Source organism: Hyla sarda, chromosome 1, assembly GCF_029499605.1.
Source record: "Hyla sarda isolate aHylSar1 chromosome 1, aHylSar1.hap1, whole genome shotgun sequence".
NCBI lineage: Eukaryota > Metazoa > Chordata > Amphibia > Anura > Hylidae > Hyla > Hyla sarda.
The window spans coordinates 287901077-287925113 of record NC_079189.1 but is presented as its reverse complement, the minus strand read 5'-3'; the positions used below and the strand labels follow the sequence as shown (position 1 = coordinate 287925113).

The window sequence follows — 24037 nt, the reverse complement described above, 5'->3', positions numbered from 1 at the left end:
CAGAGTAAGGTAAGAAAGTTTTTTTTTTGTGTTTAAGTAGCCAGACTCGCAATGTTTTTTGAAAAGCATTTTTTGACAGATAAGCCCTTAAAGAACACCCAGTATATGACTTCCATGTGGAGTTGTTTCACTAAGACAGTAAGGAATTTAGTAAGCCTCCACATTTAAATTAATATTTCATGGCTTCCGCTAAAATGGAAGCAGATCAGGATGTGAGGTACCGCCCTCTAAACTTACAGCACTGACGTTTTATTTTAATGTAGGAAATATTATCAACACTGTAATTATAAATGTGGTCATGATGACAGCTGTGAAATAGGCGGAAGAGGCAACTCTGATACTGTGCTGACATCAGCATACCTCCATATAAATGTCTAGTGGACACACGGACATCCTTTAACAGCATATGCTCACTTCTCACCACAGCATCAGCGATAAGGGGAGGACACAGTCTTTGTCACTATGTACCGGCAAACACAGCATCCCCAACCCTTCCCTACTAACTTGATATGCCCGCCCACCTTGCACTCACATGGAGGAAAGCACTGAATGCTGGCTACCACTTCCATTGCGCAGAGCAGGCTAATTACATATTAGTAATGGCGGCTAATACTGGGTGTACCTCCAGAATGGTTGTACCTATCTGGGTAAACGAAACATCATTTTAATCCAATTCACCTGCACTAAAAACCCTGTGCATTGGGTTAAGTGTGAGTGAACCAGCTGTCAATTTCCCTTTAATCAGATGTGCAATTTAATATGAGTATTCTTAAAAAATATATATAAATAAATATTGTTTTCCACCAATCAACTGGTGACAGAAAGTTAAAACAAATTTGTATATTACTCCTATAAAAAAAGACTTAATCCTTCCAGTACTTATCAGATACTCCACAGGAAGTGCTTTTCTTTTTGAATTTATTTTCTGTCTGATTACAGTGCTCTCTGCTGACACCTCTGTCCATGTCAGGAACTGTCCAGAGCAGGAGAGGTTTGCTATGGGGTTTTGCTCCTACTCTGGACAGTTCCTGACATGGGCAGAGGTGTCAGCAGAGAGCACTGTGGTCAGACTGAAAAGAAATAAAAAAATAAATAAAAAAATAAAATAAAACTTCCTGTGGAGCATACAGCAGCTCTATTGGAAGGATTAAGATTTTTTTTTAATAGACGTAATGTACAAATCTGTTTAACTTTCTGGCACCAGATTATAAAAATAAATTGTTTTCCACCTGAGAACCCCTTTAATATTCAATAATATAAAAAAAAAAGAAAAAACAAACAAAAAAGTATACTGAAATAATGAATAACCGTTACCTTTTTTGTGTCCCATCCTTGTTTGTTAAGAGATTTATCATTTTCCGAGGAATTATCTTCCATTCCTGGCACAGTCAGTAGCAATACTGAATAAACACATGAAAAGGAAAATTAAACAAAACAAAAAACACAAAAAAAAAAAAAGGCACAATTTCCCACAATTATTAAACTATTTTACAAGTCCCTCTTTCCAATTTTATTGCAAACTATGTCTATTATTTGGTTAAAAGGTTACCCTGTTAGCCTGGAAATATAAAATTAGGCTTGGGGTGCTTGAAAAAAAAAAAAAAAGCAACCATACTCACTTGCCCTAATCCCCCAATGCTGCTGTATACAACAGCTCCTTATACAACAGTGCCTACAGCTCTACTTCTTCTTGCCTCTTGGAATTGCGGGGATTGGGGCAAGGAAGTATGATTGAATTTTTACGTTTTTTTAAAGCACCTAAGCCAAAATATGAATACATTTTTTATTTGGATATAAGGAGATTTTTGTCAGTAAAAATCGCAAATCTTAAAAGTTTAGAAAATCTTAAGACTTTACAAAATAAAATACTTTTGTAACAATTGCCTTTATATTGCTTTAGGGCTGACAAGATGACCTTTAACCCCTTTAGGACCAAGCCCATTTTGACCTTAAGAACCAGGCCAATTTTATTTTTGCATTTTCGTTTTTTCCTCCTCGTCTTCTAAAAATCGTAACTTTGATATTTTCATCCACAGACTAGTATGAGGGCTTGTTTTTTGCACAACCAGTTGTCCTGCATAAAGACATCACTCATTTTACCATAAAATGTATGGCGCAAATAAAGAAAATACTATTTGTGTGGGGAAATTAAAAAGAAAACTGAAATTTAGCAAATTTTGGAAGGTTTCACGCCGTACAATTAACGGTAAAAATGACGTGTTCTTTATTCTGTGGGTCAATACGATTTAAGTGATACCCATGATTATATACTTTTCTTTTATTGTTGCGTTTAAAAAAAATTGCAAACTTTTTAACCAAATTGGTATGTTTAAAATCCTTCTTTTTTGATGACCTATAACTTTTTCATTTTTCCGTATAAGCGGCGGTATGATGGCTAATTTTTTGCGACATGATCTGTACTTTTTATTGATACCACATTTGTGTATATAAAACTTATTTTTTTAGATTTTTTTAGATTTTTTTATTTTTATAAAATGTGACAAAAAAAGCAGAAATTTTTAGCATTCTTTTTTACGTTCACCGTACAGGATCATTAACATTATATTTTAATAGTTTGGACATTTATGCACGCGGTGATACCAAATGTGTGAATTAATTATTATTTTTACACTTTATGGGGGTAAAATGGGAAAAAAGGAAATTTTTATTGGGGGAGGGGATTTTTCTAATTTTTTTTAAAACTTATTTTACTTTAATTTTTACACTTTAATAGTCCCCATAGGGACTGTTCAGTGCTATGCATAGGACACAGCACTGATCAGCATTATCGGTGATCTTCTGCTCTGGTCTGCTCGATCTCGGACCAGAGCAAAAACACCCCGGGAGACGGCCGGAGCCCGGTGAGGGGACCTCAGGCCGCCATGCTGGATGATCGGATCGCTGCGGCAGCTACTACCGGCGGGTCCCTGGCTGCTGATAGCAGCCGGGACCTGCCGGATATGACCGGAGCGGTGCTCGCGGTCATGACAATGCGTAAATGTACGCCATGGTACGTTAAGTACCACAGCACCATGACGTACATTTAAGTCCATTGTCGTTAAGGGGTTAAAAACAATAGCTAACTATCATGAATAGCCAGAGCAGCTACAGTAGCATGATCTCACAAGATTACTCTGCCTTCTGAGATCTGTCACCCTTTTGTGCTACTTTCTGAGAGCAGCACTGAGAAGATTGAAGAACCGGGAAGATGCCAAAAGCAGTGTGTCCTACCCTTCCTTGCTGAAAAGGGTAGCACAGAAGTGTGGCAGATCTCTCAATCATAGATGGAAAAGGCAGAAAGGGCAGTGAAAAGCAGCGAGGAGAAAAGATGAAATCATATTTGACTTTTCACCCAACCACTTAAAGCAAAAATGGCAGCCTTAGGCAAACCGTAATGGTACAGTTTCTCTTTGTGCTGCTATTGCTATAAAAATGTGTCAGCAGCTTTATAGCTATTTTTTCAGGTGACGGATTCCCTTTAAACAGATATGCAAAATAGGCTTTGGAGACCACTGGGCATTCCCCTCAGCTGCTAGATTGGGGGGGGGGGGGGATATGCAGGAACTACAGTACAACCTAGTGGCTGTCAATTAGAGAAGGTGACCAGCACACAGAGGGGTGTGACTAACTGGTGAAGGGGGATGAACTATGCTGGGCTCTAGCAGCATAGAAGGAACATCCAGTGGGCTCCAAAGACTTATTTGCCTAATTATGCATATGTATTTTACAATATAATAGCCTTGTATTTGGCCGCTACATATTTACATTATATGAGATACCAGTTTTATATTAAAGATTAAAGTCTGATTATATTTCCTATAAATGCTTGTTCCCAATAATTGGTGTAAAATTGTCAACTATCAGCCAACGAACAAACAGACTTGCATATATATGTTTCCTATATCTTTTGCTAATGAAGTGCTTACAGTATACCCTTTAACCCAAAGAAAAATGTATAAATAATAATTCAGTACCTCTCTTTTGATGAATATCCTGAGAGCTTCCACTGAAGGCTTCTTGTTGACTGGGGTTCATTGTACTTTGATGCAATGCAGAATCTGAATTCGTTCTAAATTTCAGAAGAAAAGAAGAAAAAAAAAAGTGAAAACCATCCCATCCTTCCATTGGGTAACCCCTTTAAAGTTAATATAATTCTAAAAACACAAATGTGAGCAGCTGGTGGTGCCTGGAAAGACTACCATAACTTACAAACTGTCAAACGTCAATATAAAATGTGGATTTTCTTTTTCACTACATAGTGTCTGAACTATGTTTAGGTGTAAATGAACTGCTATGACACTCCATCCTATCATCTGATAAAAGCTAAAACTAATGTAAAATAACTACGGTACTTCCCTTTTTTATTTTGATCAGACAAACAAGTCATAAAACTACATAATGTAGAAGACAACACCATTGTTGATATTAAAGGGCACCAAATACCAATTATTAGCAAAGTGCAGGATGACAATGTGCTGCCCTCCCCCTCAGATATCAATGAGAGTGTTAAAAATACCTGGGAGCTTTTGGGTCTAAAAATACAAAAAAGGTGTCTCAATTATTCTAAAAAAAAAAAAAAATACAACTTCAGCAGGAAGTGATGACAGCAAAGACTACCAAGATCTTAAAGGGGTTATCCAACGAAAGGAATTAGAAAAACAACAACACTCAGATCAGCATAGGACATTAACCCTGCATCCATTATTCTACTGTGACCTTTTTATCTCCTGTATGTGGCTCTGATACTCCTTTCTGCAGTTCTTCTTGTTCCCTTCCCTGCACGCTGTCTTTAAACTACAGGTCCCAGCATTCTTTGCGGTCGCTCTGTGCTCACTTCCTCCTAACTGCTGTTTTCTGCTCCAGTCCCTTGGCCAGCCCAAACACTTGGTATGTTACTAAGCAACAATTCCCATCCTGCTTTCCCGTACTGTACTATATAGCAATGATTCATAAAATGGATGCCTCCATCTAATGCAAAACTACAACTCCCAGCATTCCCAAAAATTCAAAAGTCCATCTGTTCCAAAACTACAAAACCTGTCCAGAGGAAAAGTTGCCCATAACAACCAATCAGATCACGTCTTCCATTTTTCAGAGGCTTTTAAAAAAAAAAAAAAATAAATAAAAAAAAAAAAAAAAAAATGAAAGAAGCAATCTGATTGGCTGCTATGGGCAACTCAGCAACTTTACCTCTGGACAGGTTTTGATAAATCTTACCCCAAGTTTTAAAGTTTTTAAACAGCTGAAGGCACACTTTTTGGGAAACACTGCTACATAGTATAAATAAACATTAAATTATATATATATGTAGATACAATAGAAGGCAACTGCAGCACACCAACTTAAAGTGCAGGAAAGTGATTTATTCCAGAAAATACAGGCAACGTTTCTGTGGCCTCACACCACCATTTTCAAGCGTGTATTGCCTGTATTTTCTGGAATAAAGCACTTTCCTGCACTTTAAGTTGGTGTGCTGCAGTTGCCTTCCATTGTATCTACAAGTGTTGGATCCAGGACCGGGATCCCTGAGACCGCTTGCACCCATTTACTTCTACTTCAACCTGGGAGTGCTGCTCTACAAAAATTATCAATGGAAATCAAATTTATCAACCCATGGAGGTCTGGATATGGATTCACACTCAAAATCAAAGTGGAAAACCACATTACAGGCTGATCCAACTTTGATGTAATGTCCCTAAAACAAGTCAAAATGAGACTCAGTAGTGTGTGTGGCCTCCACGTGCCTGTATGACCTCCCTACAACACCTAGGCATGCTCCTGATGAGATGGCAGATGGTCTCCTGAGGGATGTCCTCACAGACCTGGACTAAAGCATACGCCAACTCCTGGACAGTCTGCGGTGCAACGTGGCGTTGGTGGATGGAGCGAGACATGATGTCCCAGATGTGCTCAATCGGATTCAGGTCTGGGGAACGGGTGGCCCGGTCCATAGCATCAATGCCTTCCTCTTGCAGGAACTGCTGACACACTCCAGCCACATGAGGTCTAGCATTGTCTTGCATTGGAGGAACCCAGGGCTAACCGCACCAGCATATGGTCTCACAAGGGGTCTGAGGATCTCATGTCAGTACCTAATGGCAGTCAGGCTACCTCTGGCAAGCACATGGAGGGCTGTGCGCCCCCCCCCAAGAAATGCCACCACACATTACTGACCCACCGCCAAACCGGTCATGCTGGAGGATGTTGCAGGCAGCAGAACGTTCTCCACGGCATCTCCACACTCTTTCACGTCTATCACATGTGCTCAGTGTGAACCTGCTTTCATCTGTGAAGAGCCCAGGGTGCCAGTGGCGAATTTTGTAAATGCCAAACGTCCTGCACGGTGTTGGGATGTAAGTACAACCCCCACCTGTGGACATCGGGCCCTCCTACCATCCACAGAGTCTGTATCTGACCGTTTGAGTGGACACATGCACATTTGTGGCCTGCTGGAGGTCATTTTGCAGGGCTCTGGCAGTGCTCCTCCTTGCACAAAGGCAGAGGTAGCTGTCCTGCTGCTGGGTTGTTGCCCTCCTACGGCCTCCTCCATGTCTCTTGATGTACTGGCCTCTCTCCTGGTAGCGCCTCCATGCTCTGGACACTATGCTGACGGACACAAAAAACCTACTTGCCACAGTTCGCATTGATGTACCATCCTGGATGAGCTGCACTACCTGACCAACTTGTGTGGGTTGTAGACCCAGTCTCATGCTACCACTAGAGTGAAAACACCGCCAGCAGTCTAGAGTCTGTGGTCACCACCTGCAGAACCACTCCTTTATTGGAGTGTCTTGCTAATTGCCTATAATTTCCACCTGTTGTCTGTTCCATTTGCACAACAGCATGTGAAATTGATTGTCAATCAGTCTTGCTCCCTGAGTGGACAGTGTGAGTTCACAGAAGTGTGATTGACTTGGAGTTACATTGTGTTGTTTAAGTGTTCCTTTTATCTTTTGAGCAGTGTATATACACATTGGGGGAGATTTATCAAAACCTGTGCAGAGGAAAAGTTGCTGAGTTGCCCATAGCAACCAATCAGCTTGCTTCTGCAAAAGGCCTCTGCAAAAGAAAAGAAGCGATCTGATTGGTTGCTATGGGCAACTCAGCAACTTTTCCTTTGCACAGGTTTTGATAAATATCCCCCATTATATATATATATATATATATATATATATATTATTTTTTAATAAATATGTTATATATAATCAGTGTTTCTCAACCAGGGTGCCTCCAGCTGTTGCAAACCTAAAACTTCAGAGGCTCTCCGGGCATGCTGGGTGTTGTTGTTTTGCAACAGCTAGAGGTACACTGGATGGGAGTCACGTCGTAAAGGACGCCTAGCTTACCAGAGAGATGCTGCAGTAAGCCAGGCCCCAGAGCAAGTTGCAGGATCCCAGCCTCGGAGGTAGTGTAGCTTACTACAGCTCTGCTTCATAAGAGATATACACACACACACACAAAGCTCTGCTTCATAAGAGACACACACACGGAGCTCTGCTTCATAAGAAAACAGAACTTCCTCCAACTTGGCGGCGGCATCAAGATGCCTGATGAAGCAGTCTTACTGTGAAACGCATTGCATCATGGGTGATTAAACTTGAGATGCCATTCAGTTGGTGTGTCCAGCGCCTCTTAATCCCGTCGCCAAGTTAGAGGAAGTTCTGTTTTGTTTGCAGGTTTGGACGTGGAGCGGCTGCAGGCACCTACAATATTGCCCTGTTTCATGGTTACACTTGGTGGAGTATAACTTTATGTGGTAAGCACCAATTTTATTCACACCAAATCCTGTTTTAACGTTATCACACTATGGAGAGCTGTCTGTGTCCTGTTTTAGTCTGATTCATAAGAGACACACACAGAGCTCTGCTTCATAAGAAACACAAACCCTAACACACACAGCTCTGCTTCATAAGACAGACCAGACACACACACACACACCTCTGCTTCATTAGAGACACAGTATGTCTCATCACACATCAAGATCTCTCCTATTTCCCCCACATTTGACACAGTATTCTCTTCTGTCTCTCCCCTGCTCAGCTAAAGATTTCTGCAGCCAAGTCCCAAGCCTCTAAGCTCCCTCACTCCCTCAGAGTTGTCAGATCTTTCTTCTGTGCAGATGCTTCTAGGGGGCATGGCTTACACTAACCCAGAGACTGAACTGCAAGCCAGACCCCATAGACAGCACAGAAGTCACATGGTCTCTGTCTCCAAGGGTGGGGGCCAGAGGCAGTTAGGGGAAGAAAGCAGATAGCTAATTTTTCTTCATTTCACGTGATTAGTGCTTTATAAAGCTCTGCAATGGTGCATTACATATAAATACTGACATCTGGGCAGTAGGCAAACAGTTTAACAGACATCTGGAGAAAATAGTGTTTGGATAGGCTGGCTCAATAGTCAGTTATACCGTTTGAGTTGAGGAGTTTTATACCGCTAAGTTTCTAGTACTTATGGTGCTCTCCCCTGCCCTCAGCTTCACAGGGAGAAATCTTACAAGTAGCAGGCAGAAGAAAGCAGTGTGAAGCTGTATCTCATAATACAATGACACAGCACTGTGACTTTCAAAAGACGGTTAACTTAAAAGGAAAACGCCAGCCAAATGAAATTACCTTTTTTATAGCGGCATGTTAAAGAAATATAACTTTGTAAAGTACAAGTGTAATCTTAGCACATACCCAGTTTCTCTCAGCTTTTTCTCCAGGCAGAAAGTCCAGTAGTTCTTGGCACAAATAATGATTGCCACCACTTTGCTGGGTGTAGAGGACACGTCAGTTTGCCATGTCAAACTCCCTTCTCAGCTATCAGGGCACCAAGAGCACTTTAGTGTGTGATCGTCTGAGACGCACACATCTCCCTCATCTATATTCTCTGCTTCTCTAACCATGTGACCTGCTCATCTCTCTAAAGGCAGCACCTCCCACAGCTCACACAGAAAACAAGCATGGGCTGGTGATCTGTGTAGTTTTCTGCAGCACTCTGCACAAACCAGGAAGTATCTGGATTTATTCACCATTTAAAGGTATTTTTTTTTTTTTTTTACCACTTTTGGCCGGATATCCCCTTTATGGAAGATCTATGTAAAGGAGCGCTTTCTCATAGGTCTGGACTGACACACAGTATTTTGATCAGTATTTGCTCCTCATTTTGGGCTCCATTTAGTCAGTATTTTTAACTAAAAATGGATTGAAAACATGTGCAAATATTTCTGTACTAGTTTTTCTTCTGTCTAAAAATACCAACCAAAATGAGGTCTTAATGAAGACCAAATACTAAACAAAAAACTACTATAGGGAAAATTGATCAAGACCTGTGCAGAGGAAAAGTTGGGGAGTTTTTCAAAGCAAATAATCAGTTCAATTCATTTTTAAAAACGCCTCTGAAAAAAATAAAAGGGCAATCTGATGAACCTTTGTATAGGGGATAAGATGTCTTAGGGCCGGAGTACCCCTTTAAACATGCTCTTCACATAATTCAGACTTACAGTTTTATAAAAAACTAAATAAATAAAAGACCTACCGTCTCCAGCTTGTATCAGGAGGAGGTGATAAATACACCGTTCCATAAGGGCAGCTATCTACGTATCTTGTGATGTAAGGAAAAACACAAACATTAACCAGAAATTAAAGCGTACCTGTCATATAGAAAAAAAAATATAATAATGCTTGAATGTGTTACTCACTAGGTCATGCAGATTCTTTACATGTCTTTTTTTGTGTTTCCAGCTTCAGTTTTTCCAAGGTATGGAAGAGAAAATCTCCCGAAAATGTAGTGCAGTCAGCAGCAGCAGAAGTGTTCCCAAAGAAACAGAGCGAGGGAAGATCGACGACCCAAGACCTCAGTGTTGTCTCCTGCGGGCGCTCCATGCCTTGCTCGGGCTGTGCTGGACACGCTGCTGATGGTGCTGGGAGCCACTCAGTGCTCCAGCACAGCCCAAGCAAGGCAGGAAGCGCCTGCAGGAGACAATACCGACATCTTGGGGGGCACGTTCTCCTGTCGTCGGTCTTCCCTCGCTCTGTTTCTTTGGGAACACTTCAGCCCGTTCACATAAAGAGGAGAGCGCCGCTGACTGCACTACATTTCCAGGAGATTTTCTCTTCCATACTTTGGATTCTTCCACTAGCTGGATACGGGACTAGTGCAGGCTGCACTCCTCAATAGACCGCTCACACCAAAGGTGAGCAAACCTTTACTAATTTTTCACTGCATTTTTTTCCTAAAAAGGATAATTGCGCTTAGATGCGCATTGGTCTCTCCGTTTTTCTATTTCAAATTGCCAGCTTTTGTATTTGGCTCACAAATACCTTTGTTCTGATGCTCACTCATTCTGACATCTACTGCTTAGGAAGCGGTGTGTCCGAGGCAAGTCCTAAGCCTGCCCTTACTAACCATGCATTCACTTCCTTCATGAGTCTGCTGTGCTGGGCCTGTTCATCCAATCACTGCAGGCTGCTTTGTAACCCCCTCCCCTTTGTTTTCAGATTGGAGTCTAATTGACAGAATTTTGTCTGTGATTAAATTCTAGTATAACACGAAAATGGCTTGAAAAGTTTATCTCAGACTAATTGTAACATACAAAGGGGGAAACAGTCCTTATTAAATTTGGCTGAAATCCATCAAGCAGAAGAGGATGACTACCTTATACATACATTCTAGATAGAACAAGTAAGCTTATGTGCAGCTGTGTCAGATCGATCCACTAATGTAGGCAGCAACTGTACATTGGTTCGGACCTCAGTTGGCTAACAGACAGTTGGGAGTTAGATAGGGGAACAGTTCCTCGAACAAAAAACATCTATCCTACAAACAAGATTAAAAAAAACGTGCAGATAGACAAGCTAAGGAATCTGAAGAAAGGGCATGTAGACTTAAAAATATGAGAAAACAAAGCCTGTACATGAGCTAGGTTATCATTCATAGGTTTATATGTATTAGGATGATAAATATCTGAGCTCCTTACTTCATACATTATGGGGGAGATTTATCAAAACCTGTCCAGAGGAAAAGTTTCCCAGTTGCCCATAGCAACCAATCAGATCGCTTCTTTCATTTTGCAGAGGCCTTGTTAAAAAAGAAAGAAGCGATCTGATTGGTTGCTAAGGGCAACTGGGCAACTTTTCCTCTGGACAGGTTTTGATAAATCTCCCCATATGTGTCTGAATGGCGCTAGGTCTACTGTTAATCAAACTAGTCTTACTACTGTTATTATGATGACGCTACCCTGTACTCCTGCTACCTATATGTTGTGCATTTCATCTGCACATTACTCATGGAGTTTCATGTATTGGTCATATGTACATCCTTTTTTTTCAATGTCCATAATAACAAACTTAAATCTTGATTAGAGTTGAGCGAGCTTTTCAAAAGTTTGGTGAGCTGGGCATGCAGAATTTTCTTTTAGAAAAAGTAAAGATTCGCAACAGATCCGTGGTCTGGTTTCAGAGATTTCAGCTGTATACAGGCACCATTGCTCCTTTCCCTTCTGCTCTTATATGCCCACACACCCCAAAATATTCATAGATCCTTCGCTCATGTAAGTGCATGGTGGGCTGGCATATGGGAGCAGAGAGGATGGAGCAGGAAAGCTATGAATACCAGCTCCATCCTCTATTGCGCAGAGGGGATTAACAATGGTGCCTGTATACAGCTTGAATCTCTGGAACCAAACCACAGATCTGGGCGAGTTACAACCCTATTTTAACCCCTTAAGGACTCAGCCCATTTTGGCCTTAAGGACTCAGACAATTTAATTTTTACGTTTTCATTTTTTCCTCCTCGCCTTCTAAAAATCATAACTCTTTTATATTTTCATCCACAGACTAGTATGAGGGCTTATTTTTTGCGTGACCAGTTGTCCTTTGTAATGACATCACTCATTATATCATAAAATGTATGGCGCAACCAAAAAACACTATTTTTGTGGGGAAATTAAAACGAAAAACGCAATTTTGCTAATTTTGGAAGGTTTTGTTTTCACGCCGTACAATTTCTGGTAAAAATGACATGTGTTCTTTATTCTGAGGGTCAATACGATTAAAATGATACCCATTATTATATACTTTTATATTATTGTTGCGCTTAAAAAAAATCACAAACTTTTTAACCAAATTAGTACGTTTATAATCCCTTTATTTTGATGACCTATAACTTTTTTATTTTTCAGTATAAGCGGCGGTATGGGGGCTCATTTTATGCGCCATGATCTGTACTTTTTTTTGATACCACATTTGTATATAAAAAACTTTTAATACATTTTTTATAATTTTTTTTTTAATAAAATGTATTAAAAAAGTAGGAATTTTGGACTTTTTAAAAATTTTTTCGTTCACGCCGTTCACCGTACGGGATCATTAACATTTTATTTTAATAGTTCGGACATTTACGCACGCGGCGATACCAAATATGTCTATAAAAAATGTTTTTTACGCTTTTTGGGGGTAAAATAGGAAAAAACGGACGTTTTACTTTTTTATTGGGGGAGGGGATTTTTCACTTTTTTTTTACTTTTACATTTTTTTTTACACTTGAATAGTCCCCATAGGGGACTATTCATAGCAATACCATGATTGCTAATACTGATCTGTTCTATGTATAGGACATAGAACAGATCAGTATTATCGGTCATCTCCTGCTCTGGTCTGCACGATCACAGACCAGAGCAGGAGACGCCGGGAGCCGCACGGAGGAAGGAGAGGGGACCTCCGTGCGGCGTTATGAATGATCGGATCCCCGCAGCAGCGCTGCGGGCGATCCGATCGTTCATTTTAATCGCGAACTCCCGCAGATGCCGGGATCTGTATTGATCCCGGCACCTGAGGGGTTAATGGCGGACGCCCGCGAGATCGCGGGCGTCGGCCATTGCCGGCGGGTCCCTGGCTGCGATTAGCAGCCGGGATCAGCCGCGCATGACACGGGCATCGCTCCGATGCCCGCGGTTATGCTTAGGACGTAAATGTACGTCCTGGTGCGTTAAGTACCACCTCACCAGGACGTACATTTACGTCCTGCGTCCTTAAGGGGTTAATCAGGTACACCAGCACTATAACCCTGTCTATTCGGTTTAGTGCTGGTGAATTGGATGACAGATTCACTTTAAACTTAAATGGGCCTGCTGTCCGCGATCTAAGTTTATAACCTCTGACAGTTTGATGATGTATACCCCGAGATTATGGGGCAAATGTGATGGTAATATAGATGCAGGCACTAAGGCTGTGTGTTTAATTTTCTCAAATCAACTTCACCTGACAGTCTATTTCACTTAGGATTAAAGGGTACTAGAGGTGAGCAAACTTACAGTAAATTCGATTCGTCACGAACTTCTCGGCTCGGCAGTTGATGACTTTATCCTGCATAAATTAGTTCAGCTTTCAGGTGCTCCCGTGGGCTGGAAAAGGTGGATACAGTCCTAGGAGAATCTTTCCTAGGACTGTATCCACCTTTTCCAGCCCACCGGAGCACCTGAAGGCTGAACTAATTTATGCAGGATAAGTCATCAACTGTCGAGCCGAGAAGTGCGTGACGAATCGAATTTACTGTAAGTTCGCTCATCTCTAAAGGGTACCTTTCATCAAAAAATATTTTGATATATTATAGATTAATGCATGCAGAATAACTTTCCAATAGCATGTTATTAAAAAATATGCTTCTTTCTATTTAATTTTCCACTTTGAAAAATGACCACTAGGGGTCTCCCTACCAGTCCCTTTTATTTTTTTTATAGATTTCAGACTCATGCAGGAGTCCTAAATCTTAGACTGCAGCTGGGACACAGACAAACTCAGCACTGCTCCCTGGTAGTGAGCAGTGCTGAGTTTGTCTGTGTTCCAGCTGCAGTTTGAGATTTAGGACTCCTGCATGAGTCTGAAATCTAAAAAAAAAAAAAAGACTGGTAAGGAGACCCCTAGTGGTCATTTTTTCAAAGTGGAAAATTAAATAGAAAGAAGCATATTTTTTAATAACCTGCTATTAGAAAGTCATTCTGCATACATTAATCTATAATATATCAAAAGTTTTTTTTGATGAAAGGTACCCTTTAAATGAAAAAATTTTTTTGTAATTCTAATAACTAATAATTTCTTTATGCATACAGATCTGTCAATTAGGGCTAGCAAATCTCCCTGATAACTTGAATCTCCGGTTGTGATAGGAACCATTCCATGCTTGCTGTAAGCAACAGTGACTGGGCCCCTTTAAAATACTTAGCCAGAATAATTTTCAACACACAGAATTCTTAGTAAGGATATTTGACGTCCATGTTTATCTATTGACAAAGGCCTCCTATGTGGGGATCCAAGGCGATTTCGATCTCGATATACTCTGTCCACAAGACCATGATGTCGAGTTGTCCTACTTGTATCTAATCCAGAAGATGGAAAAGGAGTCTGTAAAAAATAAATAAAGTAAATAAGGGACTACTGTAAAACTATGATTTAAAGCTAATTTTGTTGAAATTATTTTTTTTTAGACATTTTCCACATTAGCAATGTGGTCATTTAGATGATTGATACATTATGCATTGGCTATCGTCATGTCAAAATAAAATTTAGCAAGGTGCAGTTTGGCAGAAAGTCTCATTCAAGTAACATTGATTAAAAAAAAAAAAAAAAAGAAAAGAAAATAAATAAAATGTTTTATGAAGATTAAAATAAAATGCAATAAAAATTGTTTTTGGAAGTAGCAAGCTCCTTTTCAAGAAGAAGCACCACTGATGAACTTTATAAGCATATAAACAAAAGGTTTACAGTCCTAAACCTAATAAATAAAGGACAGCCATATTCTCTGCTAAAATCTACTCAAAAAGGACATATGCTCTCCTAGGAGAACAAAGATTAGGGACACTGAAATCCCAAAATTGTGACCCTCTGTTATCTGTCATTGTGGAACAATCAGGCTGCCAATGTAATGAAATCACTGGTTAACCATGTTGGGTTCAACAGACTCTAATGCATTACTGCCATGTATAAAAGCTTTTGAAATGTCACATTGACATCAAACAGCCAGTTTTACACAATCTATAGATATAGCCAGCAGGAAACTGGCTCCATAGACTACAATGGATGCCATCTCCGGCAATGAGTCAGAATATTCAGCATATATGAATGCTCAGCCAAAACCGAATGGTTGTGCATTTGGGGTGAATGGGAGGGATAGCTGTCGTCCAAACATTCTTTCAGCAAACAGTGAAGGCTAAAGATTTTTGCAAATACATTTATTTAGCAGATTTGCCTTCTCATGATAATGCTGCTAATTTCCTCCATGTTACCTAGGTTACAGATCACTACTCCACTACAGAAGTGTTGGTCAGGCTGGTGTGTGTCACATACACAGCAGGCTGACCATATATAGGTTTGATAAAGTTTGCTGAAAGTAATTGCAAAAATATTTAATTTTATGTGCACTACAAGTTTAACTATGTTAGTTGAGATGGGTAAATCCATTTAAAGAGTGCCTCTCATGATCTTGTTACATTTTATAAGCCTTCCAGTTCACTGCCCCCATCATGATAACCCCCCACGCCTTTATTTTTTAGCTTTCTGCCTTGATATTGCTCTGTATTTTCTGCTCAGTCAGACTCACAGACTGGGAAGGGGCGTTCCCCAGCAGGCGTGACATCATCTGAAGCCATACATTTTTTTAAACAAAGTACATTAGAAAGATTTTTTATTTACCATAAGGAGTGCATAAGCTAAAATTAGTTTTACTGACAGTGCCTATTTAAACAATGACAGATTAAACTGTCAAAAGTAACAGTGTGAGGTCCTGTGTTCCTAAGTAATTGAAGATGAGGTGGTAATTTCCAAACCCCAACTAGTGCATCAGACTACTAGAGGAAAAAAAAAAAGCATTATTCATCTTTCCCTCCAGAGCTCCGTGGTGGGGTGCATTACACTGCTCCATTTCATGCTTGGCAATGCACTGCGTGAGACCAAACTTGTATGCAGCTGCATGGCCATGGATACTCATGCTTTGAACTAGAGCTATGTGTTTTCTTAATCTCGCTACCAATGAATTTCTGACCATTACCGCCTGCCCCCACAACATGTGTGATCCACTCCAACAATGTGCCATCCTGTCACAGCTTCTTGAAAGGTGCGTACTGCCTAGTTATAAAAGGATAGTGATCCCCCAGCTTTCTTAGGCTCCTAAATGTTACATCTGCAACCAACATATCTGCCAGAAGTGTATAGGGGCTATTATACGAGTTGTGAAGTGTGCCTATAATGAAGAGAATGTCTCATAGAGCTTTTCCAGGTACCAGAATGGCATATCTACTTATAAGAGTACCATTTTATGCAAAGGCTCACTTCACAACATATAATAGTCCCTGTAATGATACCGGAGGTAGTGAAGCTAATCAACTAACCATGTAGTGGCTGTACTAAGCAGATATGCCATTCAGGGGCATATAAAAGCTGTGTGTAACTGTCAGACCCTGTAATGACTTATGACCCTGTAATCATTACTATGTCTGTCACACACTGCTATACGCAAATATGCTTTTCTAGAGCCTGGAAAAGTTAGGCAATACATTCTTACCTAGTGTTTCTATGCTTCTTAATTGCATATCTGCACCCTCGGGTACTGTAGAAATAAATGCCATTATGTGTGGACAGGACACTTGTGGATTATGGACTCTGATTGCAGTCAGACAGTATATGGTGGCATCAAGTATTATTATTCTCTACACTGGTGGGCACTAAGGTGGCTGTGTACCTGGTGGTCCTTGAGTTCACTATTGACAGAGGTCGTGGTTAGGGTGAACCCAAGTGGTGCAGCATCATGCCACCGCACCAACAAGATAATGTTCACATATAGCAAGGGCACCCCCCGCTACAGCCAAGCATTGGACACTAGAGGCTGCATAGCCTGACATTAATTTTTGACTCTTAATGAGTTTTGTCGCACACCAGATGCCAGGTGTGCATCTGGCGTGTGTCTTTAGTGACTTTAAGCTAATCCGGCCCCTGTCTGAAACTGTTCCTTTTTTTTTGCAGGGACATATAAAAAGCAGAGGGGCCTTCCATGCAGCGTTGGGGTAAGTGATACCCGCAGGTATAGTGTATAACCGCCCGCTCCATATTTAATACCTCCTGCAAGTATTTCAATAGATTCCACAGGATCCCAATGTCAATGCAGTCTAAAGCTCCTGGTGAAGTTTGAAACTCCTGTTAATATAATGGAATTTCCGAGTGGAATCCGGTAGAATTCAGTCCCACTGCTTTTAATTGGATTCTGCTGCACTGTGCATACGGCGCAAACATCTGCCACAGAAATCCCAATTTAAGCCTCCACCAAAAGAACTGACATGTCAATTCTTTCAGTGGAATCCTTTCAGAAATGCATTGCTGTCTACTTAGACTGTATATTTCTGAGCTGTCCTTGTGTCGGCTGTTTGCTGTCTTCCGGAAATTCTGTCAAAAATCGGAGTGAACACAGCCTCATGCACTTTGCTTTTCAGAACTAAGCTTTGGTTCCTAAACACTTCCTCTTTTCAGTAGTATCAATCTCAGTTTATCCTGCAAGATCTAAGTGAAAAAAAGTTAATGAACTGACTTGTTGCAGCAGTGGCACCTTATTATAGCACCACACTGTGGTGAGGCTGATCACCAGGGTCTTTTTTTTTATTTATTTTTTTTCCTTCTACATTCTGTGTCAAAACCCACAGAGTTATATAAGTTATATGAACATGCTCAAACTCTCAAACTGAGGGTATTATGACCACCCCAGTTATAGAGAATATTTGAAGTATAAATGTTCCTCAAAAGTCTTTTCTGACCTACAAGGGTTCAGGATAAGATGTGCCTGATTTTTGTCATTTTTAAGAAAAATAGGGCAGCATTGTTCACCATAGCGATTCCACAGCTCCCATCTCAAGCACGAAAACCCCTGCCATAGAACGATCTTACGTGGAGTTTTGTGCTGGAGACTGGTGCTGTAGACATGGAGAAGAAGCTTAGTCTTCTACTGCACAGCTACCAGCTGGGAGGAGCGGGGAATAGCTCAATAAAAAAAAAAAAAAAAAAAAAAAAAAAAAGGAAAAAAATAAAACAGAAGTAAAGCCAACACCAACCAATCACAGCTTAGCTTTCGTTTTACCAGAGCTCGTTGTGAAACCTGAGCAGCGATTGGAAGGATCTGTCAGACAAAAAATAGAGTAATTTGTCCACAGCAACCAATGTTTAAAAAAAATAAAATAAAAAAATAAAAAAACACAATTAATCAAAAGTTCCCAATGTTTATGGGCAGTTTTTACATGACCTTTGGTATAAGATCCATGTTTGAAAAACTTTGTGTGAACACTCTTACAAGCAGACATGATTATACAAAGTAGTGATCGGGGAATGACTAATCTCTTTGGTTACCCAGAAGATTCCTTAATATATTTCTTTAAGTCTTTAAACTTAACGGGCTTCTCATTATGTAGAAAATGAAGCGACTAATCAGCATCATTTACAATAGTTGCTAGGTGGATGGCATTAAACAAATCTCTTCATCATGATGTGTAGGCTGCTGTAATTGGTCCCTCACCACTATTTGGGAGTCTCAACAGGCATGGACACCTGATCTCCCCTTTTCCTGAGTCACTGTCCAGTGTAACAGTGAACTTTTGAAGCCATGATTTATATGTACTCTGCGTTGCACAAAAGAACTTGCAATTCAAAGGGGTGCTCCATTGCTCAGCGTTTGGAACAAACTGTTCCGAACACTGGAGCCGGCGTCGGGAGCTTGTGACGTCATAGCTCCGTGCCCTCAATGAAAGTCTATGGGAGGGGGTGTGATGGCTGTGTGTGTGAGACTAGCACTCCTCTGTGCTCACGCCTGTCCTATCAGACTGCAGCATGAAAACAGACTGGAGAGGGTTACAGAGCAGCCTGCAGTAACGTGATGAAGAAACTCAGCACTCAGGAAGGAAGAGGAGTCATGCAAATTAAGGACACGCCCCCTCCAAAGCACAAAAAGGAGGTATTTGTCAGAGAAAGATAGCTGCCAGACACGTACTAATTACATGTATTTGATCAGGATAAGTTACTGGGTAACATAACTTTTTTTTATTTTGCAGGATATGAAATGTCATTTTAATATATTCACGTGGTTGCTTTCATTGAGAGGATATACATACTGATACAGTCGTATGCAAAAGTCCCCCTTCTGCCGATAATTTACATGATTTTATTTATAAATAACTAGCTGAATACCCGGTTTTACCTTCCTCATCCTTGTTGGGGAGGAAAATCAACAAGGGAGAAAGCTTTTGACTTTATATCCCGTCCTCATATGTTATTGTCATATCCCAACCCCATATCCTGTCCCCCTATCCCGACCTCCTATCTGGACCATCCAGTCCTCCTATCTCGACCTCCCATCCCGTCCTCATATCCCGACCTGTAATATGTGTACCAGGTATTGAAATATCTCCAGCCGTACGGAAGTTATGTGGGAACATACATTTCCCATTGATTTGCATGGGACGTTAAACAAAAACCCCGACCCTCAGAAATGGGGGTAGTTAAGGGTTAAATTAACTATCTTATATTTTAAGTGGACATATAAGTAACATGTGACCAAGTATTATCGAAATATCTCAAGCCGTTTGGAAGTTATGCATAACATATTTCCCATAGACTTGTATGGGACTTTAAACAAAAACCCCGACCCTGGCAAATGGGGGTGAGTAAGGGTTAAATCACCTATCCTATGTTTGTTGTTGACATATAAGTAACATGTGTGGCAAGTTTCATGTTAATATCTTTAGCCGTTTGGAAGTTTTTGTGGAACATACATACATACCGTATTTATCGGCGTATAACACGCACTTTTTAGGCTAAAATTTTTAGCCTAAAGTCTGTGTGCGTGTTATACGCCGATACCCCCCCCAGGAAAGGCAGAGGGAGAGAGGCCGTCGCTGCCCGCTTCTCTCCCCCTGCCTTTCCTGGGGTCTAGAGCGCTGCTGTCGGCCCTTTTCACCCCCTGGTTATCGGCGCCGCTGCCCGTTCTGTCCCCCTGACTATCGGTGCCAGCGCCGATAGCCAGGGGGAGAGAAGCGGCGCCAACAGCCAGGAGGAGAGAAGGGGCAGCGGCACCCATTGCCGGCGCCGCTGCCCCGTTGCCTCCCCCTATCCCCGGTGGCATAATTACCTGAGTCGGGTCCGCGCTGCTCCGCTGCTCCAGGCCTCCGTCGTTGCTATGCGCTGAACGGCGCGGCGCATGACGTCAGAGCGCCGCGCATAGAAACGACGCCGGTCCCCAGCGTCGTTGCTATGCACGGCGCGGCGCTCTGACGTCATGCGCCGCGCCGTTCAGCGCATAGCAACGACGGAGGCCTGGAGCAGCGGAGCAGCGCGGACCCGACTCAGGTAATTATGCCACCGGGGATGGGGGGAGGCAACGGGGCAGCAGCGCCGGCAATGGGTGCCGCTGCCCCTTCTCTCCCCCTGGCTATCGGCGCCGGCACCGATAGTCAGGGGGACAGAACGGGCAGCGGCGCCGATAACCAGGGGGTGAAAAGGGCCGACAGCAGCGCTTTAGACCCCAGGAAAGGCAGGGGGAGAGAAACGGGCAGCGACGGCCTCTCTCCCCCTGCCTTTCCTGGGGGTATATCGGGGTATACACGCGCACACATGCACCCTCATTTTTTCATGGATATTTGGGTAAAAAAAACTTTTTTTACCCAAATATCCTTGGTAAAATGAGGGTGCGTGTTATAGGCCGGTGCGTGGTATACCCCGATAAATACGGTATATACACACACACACACACGTTGCGTTTTATATATATAGACTAGCTTAATACCTGGCTTTGCCCGGTTTTTCCTTCCTAATCCTTTTTGTGGAGGAAAATAAACCAAGGAGGAAGCTTTTGACTTCATATCCCGTCCTCATATATTGTTGTCATATCCTGTCCTCCTTTCCCGTCCTTCTTTTCCCGGTCCTCCTATCCCGTCCATCTATCTCGACCTCCTTATCCCAACCTCCTATCCTGGTCCTCCTATCCGGACCCGTAATATGTGTAACAGGTATTGAAATATCTCCAGCCATACTGAAGTTGTGAGAACATACATTTCCAATTGATTTACATGGGACTTTAAACAAAAACCCTGACCCTCACAAATAGGGGTAGTTAAGGGTTAAATTAACTATCCTATATTTTAAGTGGATATATAAGTAACATGTGACCAAGTATTATCGAAATATCTCCAGCCATTGGGAAGTTATGCAGTAACATATTTCCCATTGACATGTATGGGACTTTAAACATAAACCCCGCCCCTGGCAAATGGGGGTGAGTAAGGGTTAAATCACCTATCCTATGTTTGTTGTTGACATATAAGTAACATGTGTGCCAAGTTTCATGTTAATATCTTTAGCCGTTTGGAAGTTTTTGTGGAACATACATACATACATACATACACACACACACACACATATATATATAGATTGGGTGTTTGGATCAGCAATTACAATTTGAGTGATCAAATATCTGAAAGACAAAGTAATATTTCAGTAGTGAAATTAGGTTTATTGGATGAACAGAAAATGTGCAATCTGCATCACAACAAAAAGTAGACAGGTGCAAAATTTTGGGCACCCTAACAGAAATATCACAATGATATTTAGTTGAGTCTCCTTTATCAGAAACTAGCTGAGTACCCGCCATTGCCCGGTTTTCCTTCCTAATCCTTGTTGGGGAGGAAAATAAACAAAGGAGGAAGCTTTTGACTTCATATCCCATCCTCATATATTGTTGTCATATCCCAACCCCACATCCCGACCTCCAATCCCGACCTCCAGTCCCGTCCTCCTGTCCCCGTCCTCGTCCTCCTATCCCGTCCTCCTTTCTCGACCTCCTTTCCCGTCCTCATATCTCGACCTCCTTTCCCGTCCTCATATCTCGACCTCCTTTCCCGTCCTCATATCTCGACCTCCTATCCAGACCTCATATCCCGTCCTCCTTTCCCAACCTCCTATCCCGACCTCCCATCCCGTCCCGTACCTCCTATCCCGTCCTCCTATCTCGACCTCCTGTCCCGACCTCCTATACCATCCTCCTATCCTGACCTCCTATCCCGTCCTCGTATCTCGACCTCCTATCCCATCCTGTCCTCCCATCCCGACCCGTAATATGTGTACAAGGTATTGAAATAGCTCCAGCCGTACGGAAATTATACGGGAACATACATTTCCCATTGATTTGCATGGAACTTTAAACAAAAACCCTGACCTTCACAAATGGGCGTAGTTAAGGGTTAAATTAACTATCCTATATTTTAAGTGGACATATAAGTAACATGTGACCAAGTATTATTGAAATGTCTCCAGCCGTTTGGAAGTTCTGCTGTAACATGTATTTCCCTTTGACTTTAAACATAAGCCCCGCCTCTGGCAAATGGGGGTGAGTAAGGGTTAAATCACCTATCCTATGTTTGTTGGTGACATAAGTAACGTGTGCCAAGTTTCATGTTAATATCTTTAGCCGTTTGAAAGTTTTTGTGGAACATACACACATACATACACGTCGAGTATATATATATATATATATATATATATATATATATATATATATATATATACATATACACACACACATACACACACAGTGGTCCCTCAACATACGATGGTAATTCGTTCCGAACGACCCATCGTTTGTCGAATCCATCGTATGTTGAGGGATTCGTGCAATAGTAAAAGTGCATTTATACTCACCTGTCCCGGACCGGGTCCTCACCGCTCCCGATGGTCTCCCAGGGGCTCCCGATGCTGTCCCGCTGCTCCGGTGTCTTCTTCGTGATCCTCCGGTGTCTTGCGCATCTTCTGCAGGGTCCAGGCCTCGCTTTCCGGTGACGTTATTACGCTGCTGCGCCGGCGCGCGTAGTGACGTAATAACGATGCCGGAAAGCAAGGCCCGGACCCTGGAGAAGATGCGCAAGACACCGGAGGATCGCGAAGTGGACCCGGAGCAGCGGGGATAGGTAAGTGAACCTGCTGGGGCACATTACACTGCTATCCGACAGCAGCTTAAGCATTTTGCGCTGTCGGATAGCAGTTAATGCGATGGCCCCGACATATAAAAGCATCGTATGTCGATGCTGACATCGACATGCGATGGCCTCTGAGATGCCATTGTATGTCGATTTTATCATATGTCGGGGCCATCGTAGGTCGGGGGGTTACTGTATATAGATAATGTCCTCTAGATGTTTCCTATAGCCAGTAATAAAATTGTCTGGATTCTGGATGAAGGTATCTTGGAACATTTCTCCTTGCAAAACATCTCAGTTCAGTTAGGTTTGATGGTGGCCGAGCATGGACATTCCGTGCCCCCCCCCCCCCTTCCCTTCTTCTCCTCCCTTCCTTCCTCTCCCCCTCCTTATTTTCCATAGTCCCCATACACGTTCCTCATGCAACCATTAATTATGCACCTTTTCACACTTGTAAGGTTATGTGTATTTATTTTTTTTGTGTTGCGACCACCTGTGACCTGATCGGCTTTATTAAAACTGATTTTTTATTCTTGTCTCTCGTTTTCCCCACTTACCTTGTTTAGTGTTATTTGCTTAGTGTTATTTTTCTCTACCCGTACGCGGCTAACTTTATCATTGCGGATTAAGTGTCCTGTTACCATGGACCCGCACCCGGATCTCATCCCTTACCGCTGTGTCATACACCGGTGGGAGGAGTTAGATCAGGCTGCGGGCTATGACATCCTCGTCGGCGGTGTTCTGCAAGGAGCACGCCGGCTGACGTCATCTGCTAGCTCTGCCTGCTGTGTACGCGCCAGTACACATCAGTGGTGGGAGGGGCTCAGAGCTCCAGTGTTCAACCTTAGCGATGTACAATAAGTAAGCGGCCAGGCATGATGTCAGGGCCGGATGGAACGTCATTACATGATGACATTGGCCTTTAACATATCGACCAGCTGACTGTAGCATAGGACACCATTGGTCACCTAGGCATATATATGGGAGGGGTTTTTGAGCCATGACCACACCCTGGAAGAAGCATCGGAGCAAAACGTTGGGTGTTGGAGGCCTGCACGCTGTATA

The 24037-nt window shown here is 42.0% G+C and overlaps 1 protein-coding gene across 5 annotated transcripts in view; it reads right to left on the bottom strand.

Annotated features, from left to right (window-relative positions):
- The window catches only part of CRTC1 (CREB regulated transcription coactivator 1), a 205479-nt gene that overhangs the window by 94987 nt on the left and 86455 nt on the right, over nucleotides 1–24037 (bottom strand). For all 5 annotated transcript variants that reach the window (XM_056574770.1, XM_056574780.1, XM_056574751.1 and 2 more), the window contains 4 exons: nucleotides 14241–14378; nucleotides 9517–9578; nucleotides 3975–4069; nucleotides 1315–1400 (listed from right to left, as the gene is read on the bottom strand). In XM_056574770.1, coding sequence (XP_056430745.1) covers nucleotides 1315–1400; nucleotides 3975–4069; nucleotides 9517–9578; nucleotides 14241–14378 — 381 coding nt within the window. The remainder of the gene's footprint in view (nucleotides 1–1314; nucleotides 1401–3974; nucleotides 4070–9516; nucleotides 9579–14240; nucleotides 14379–24037) is intronic.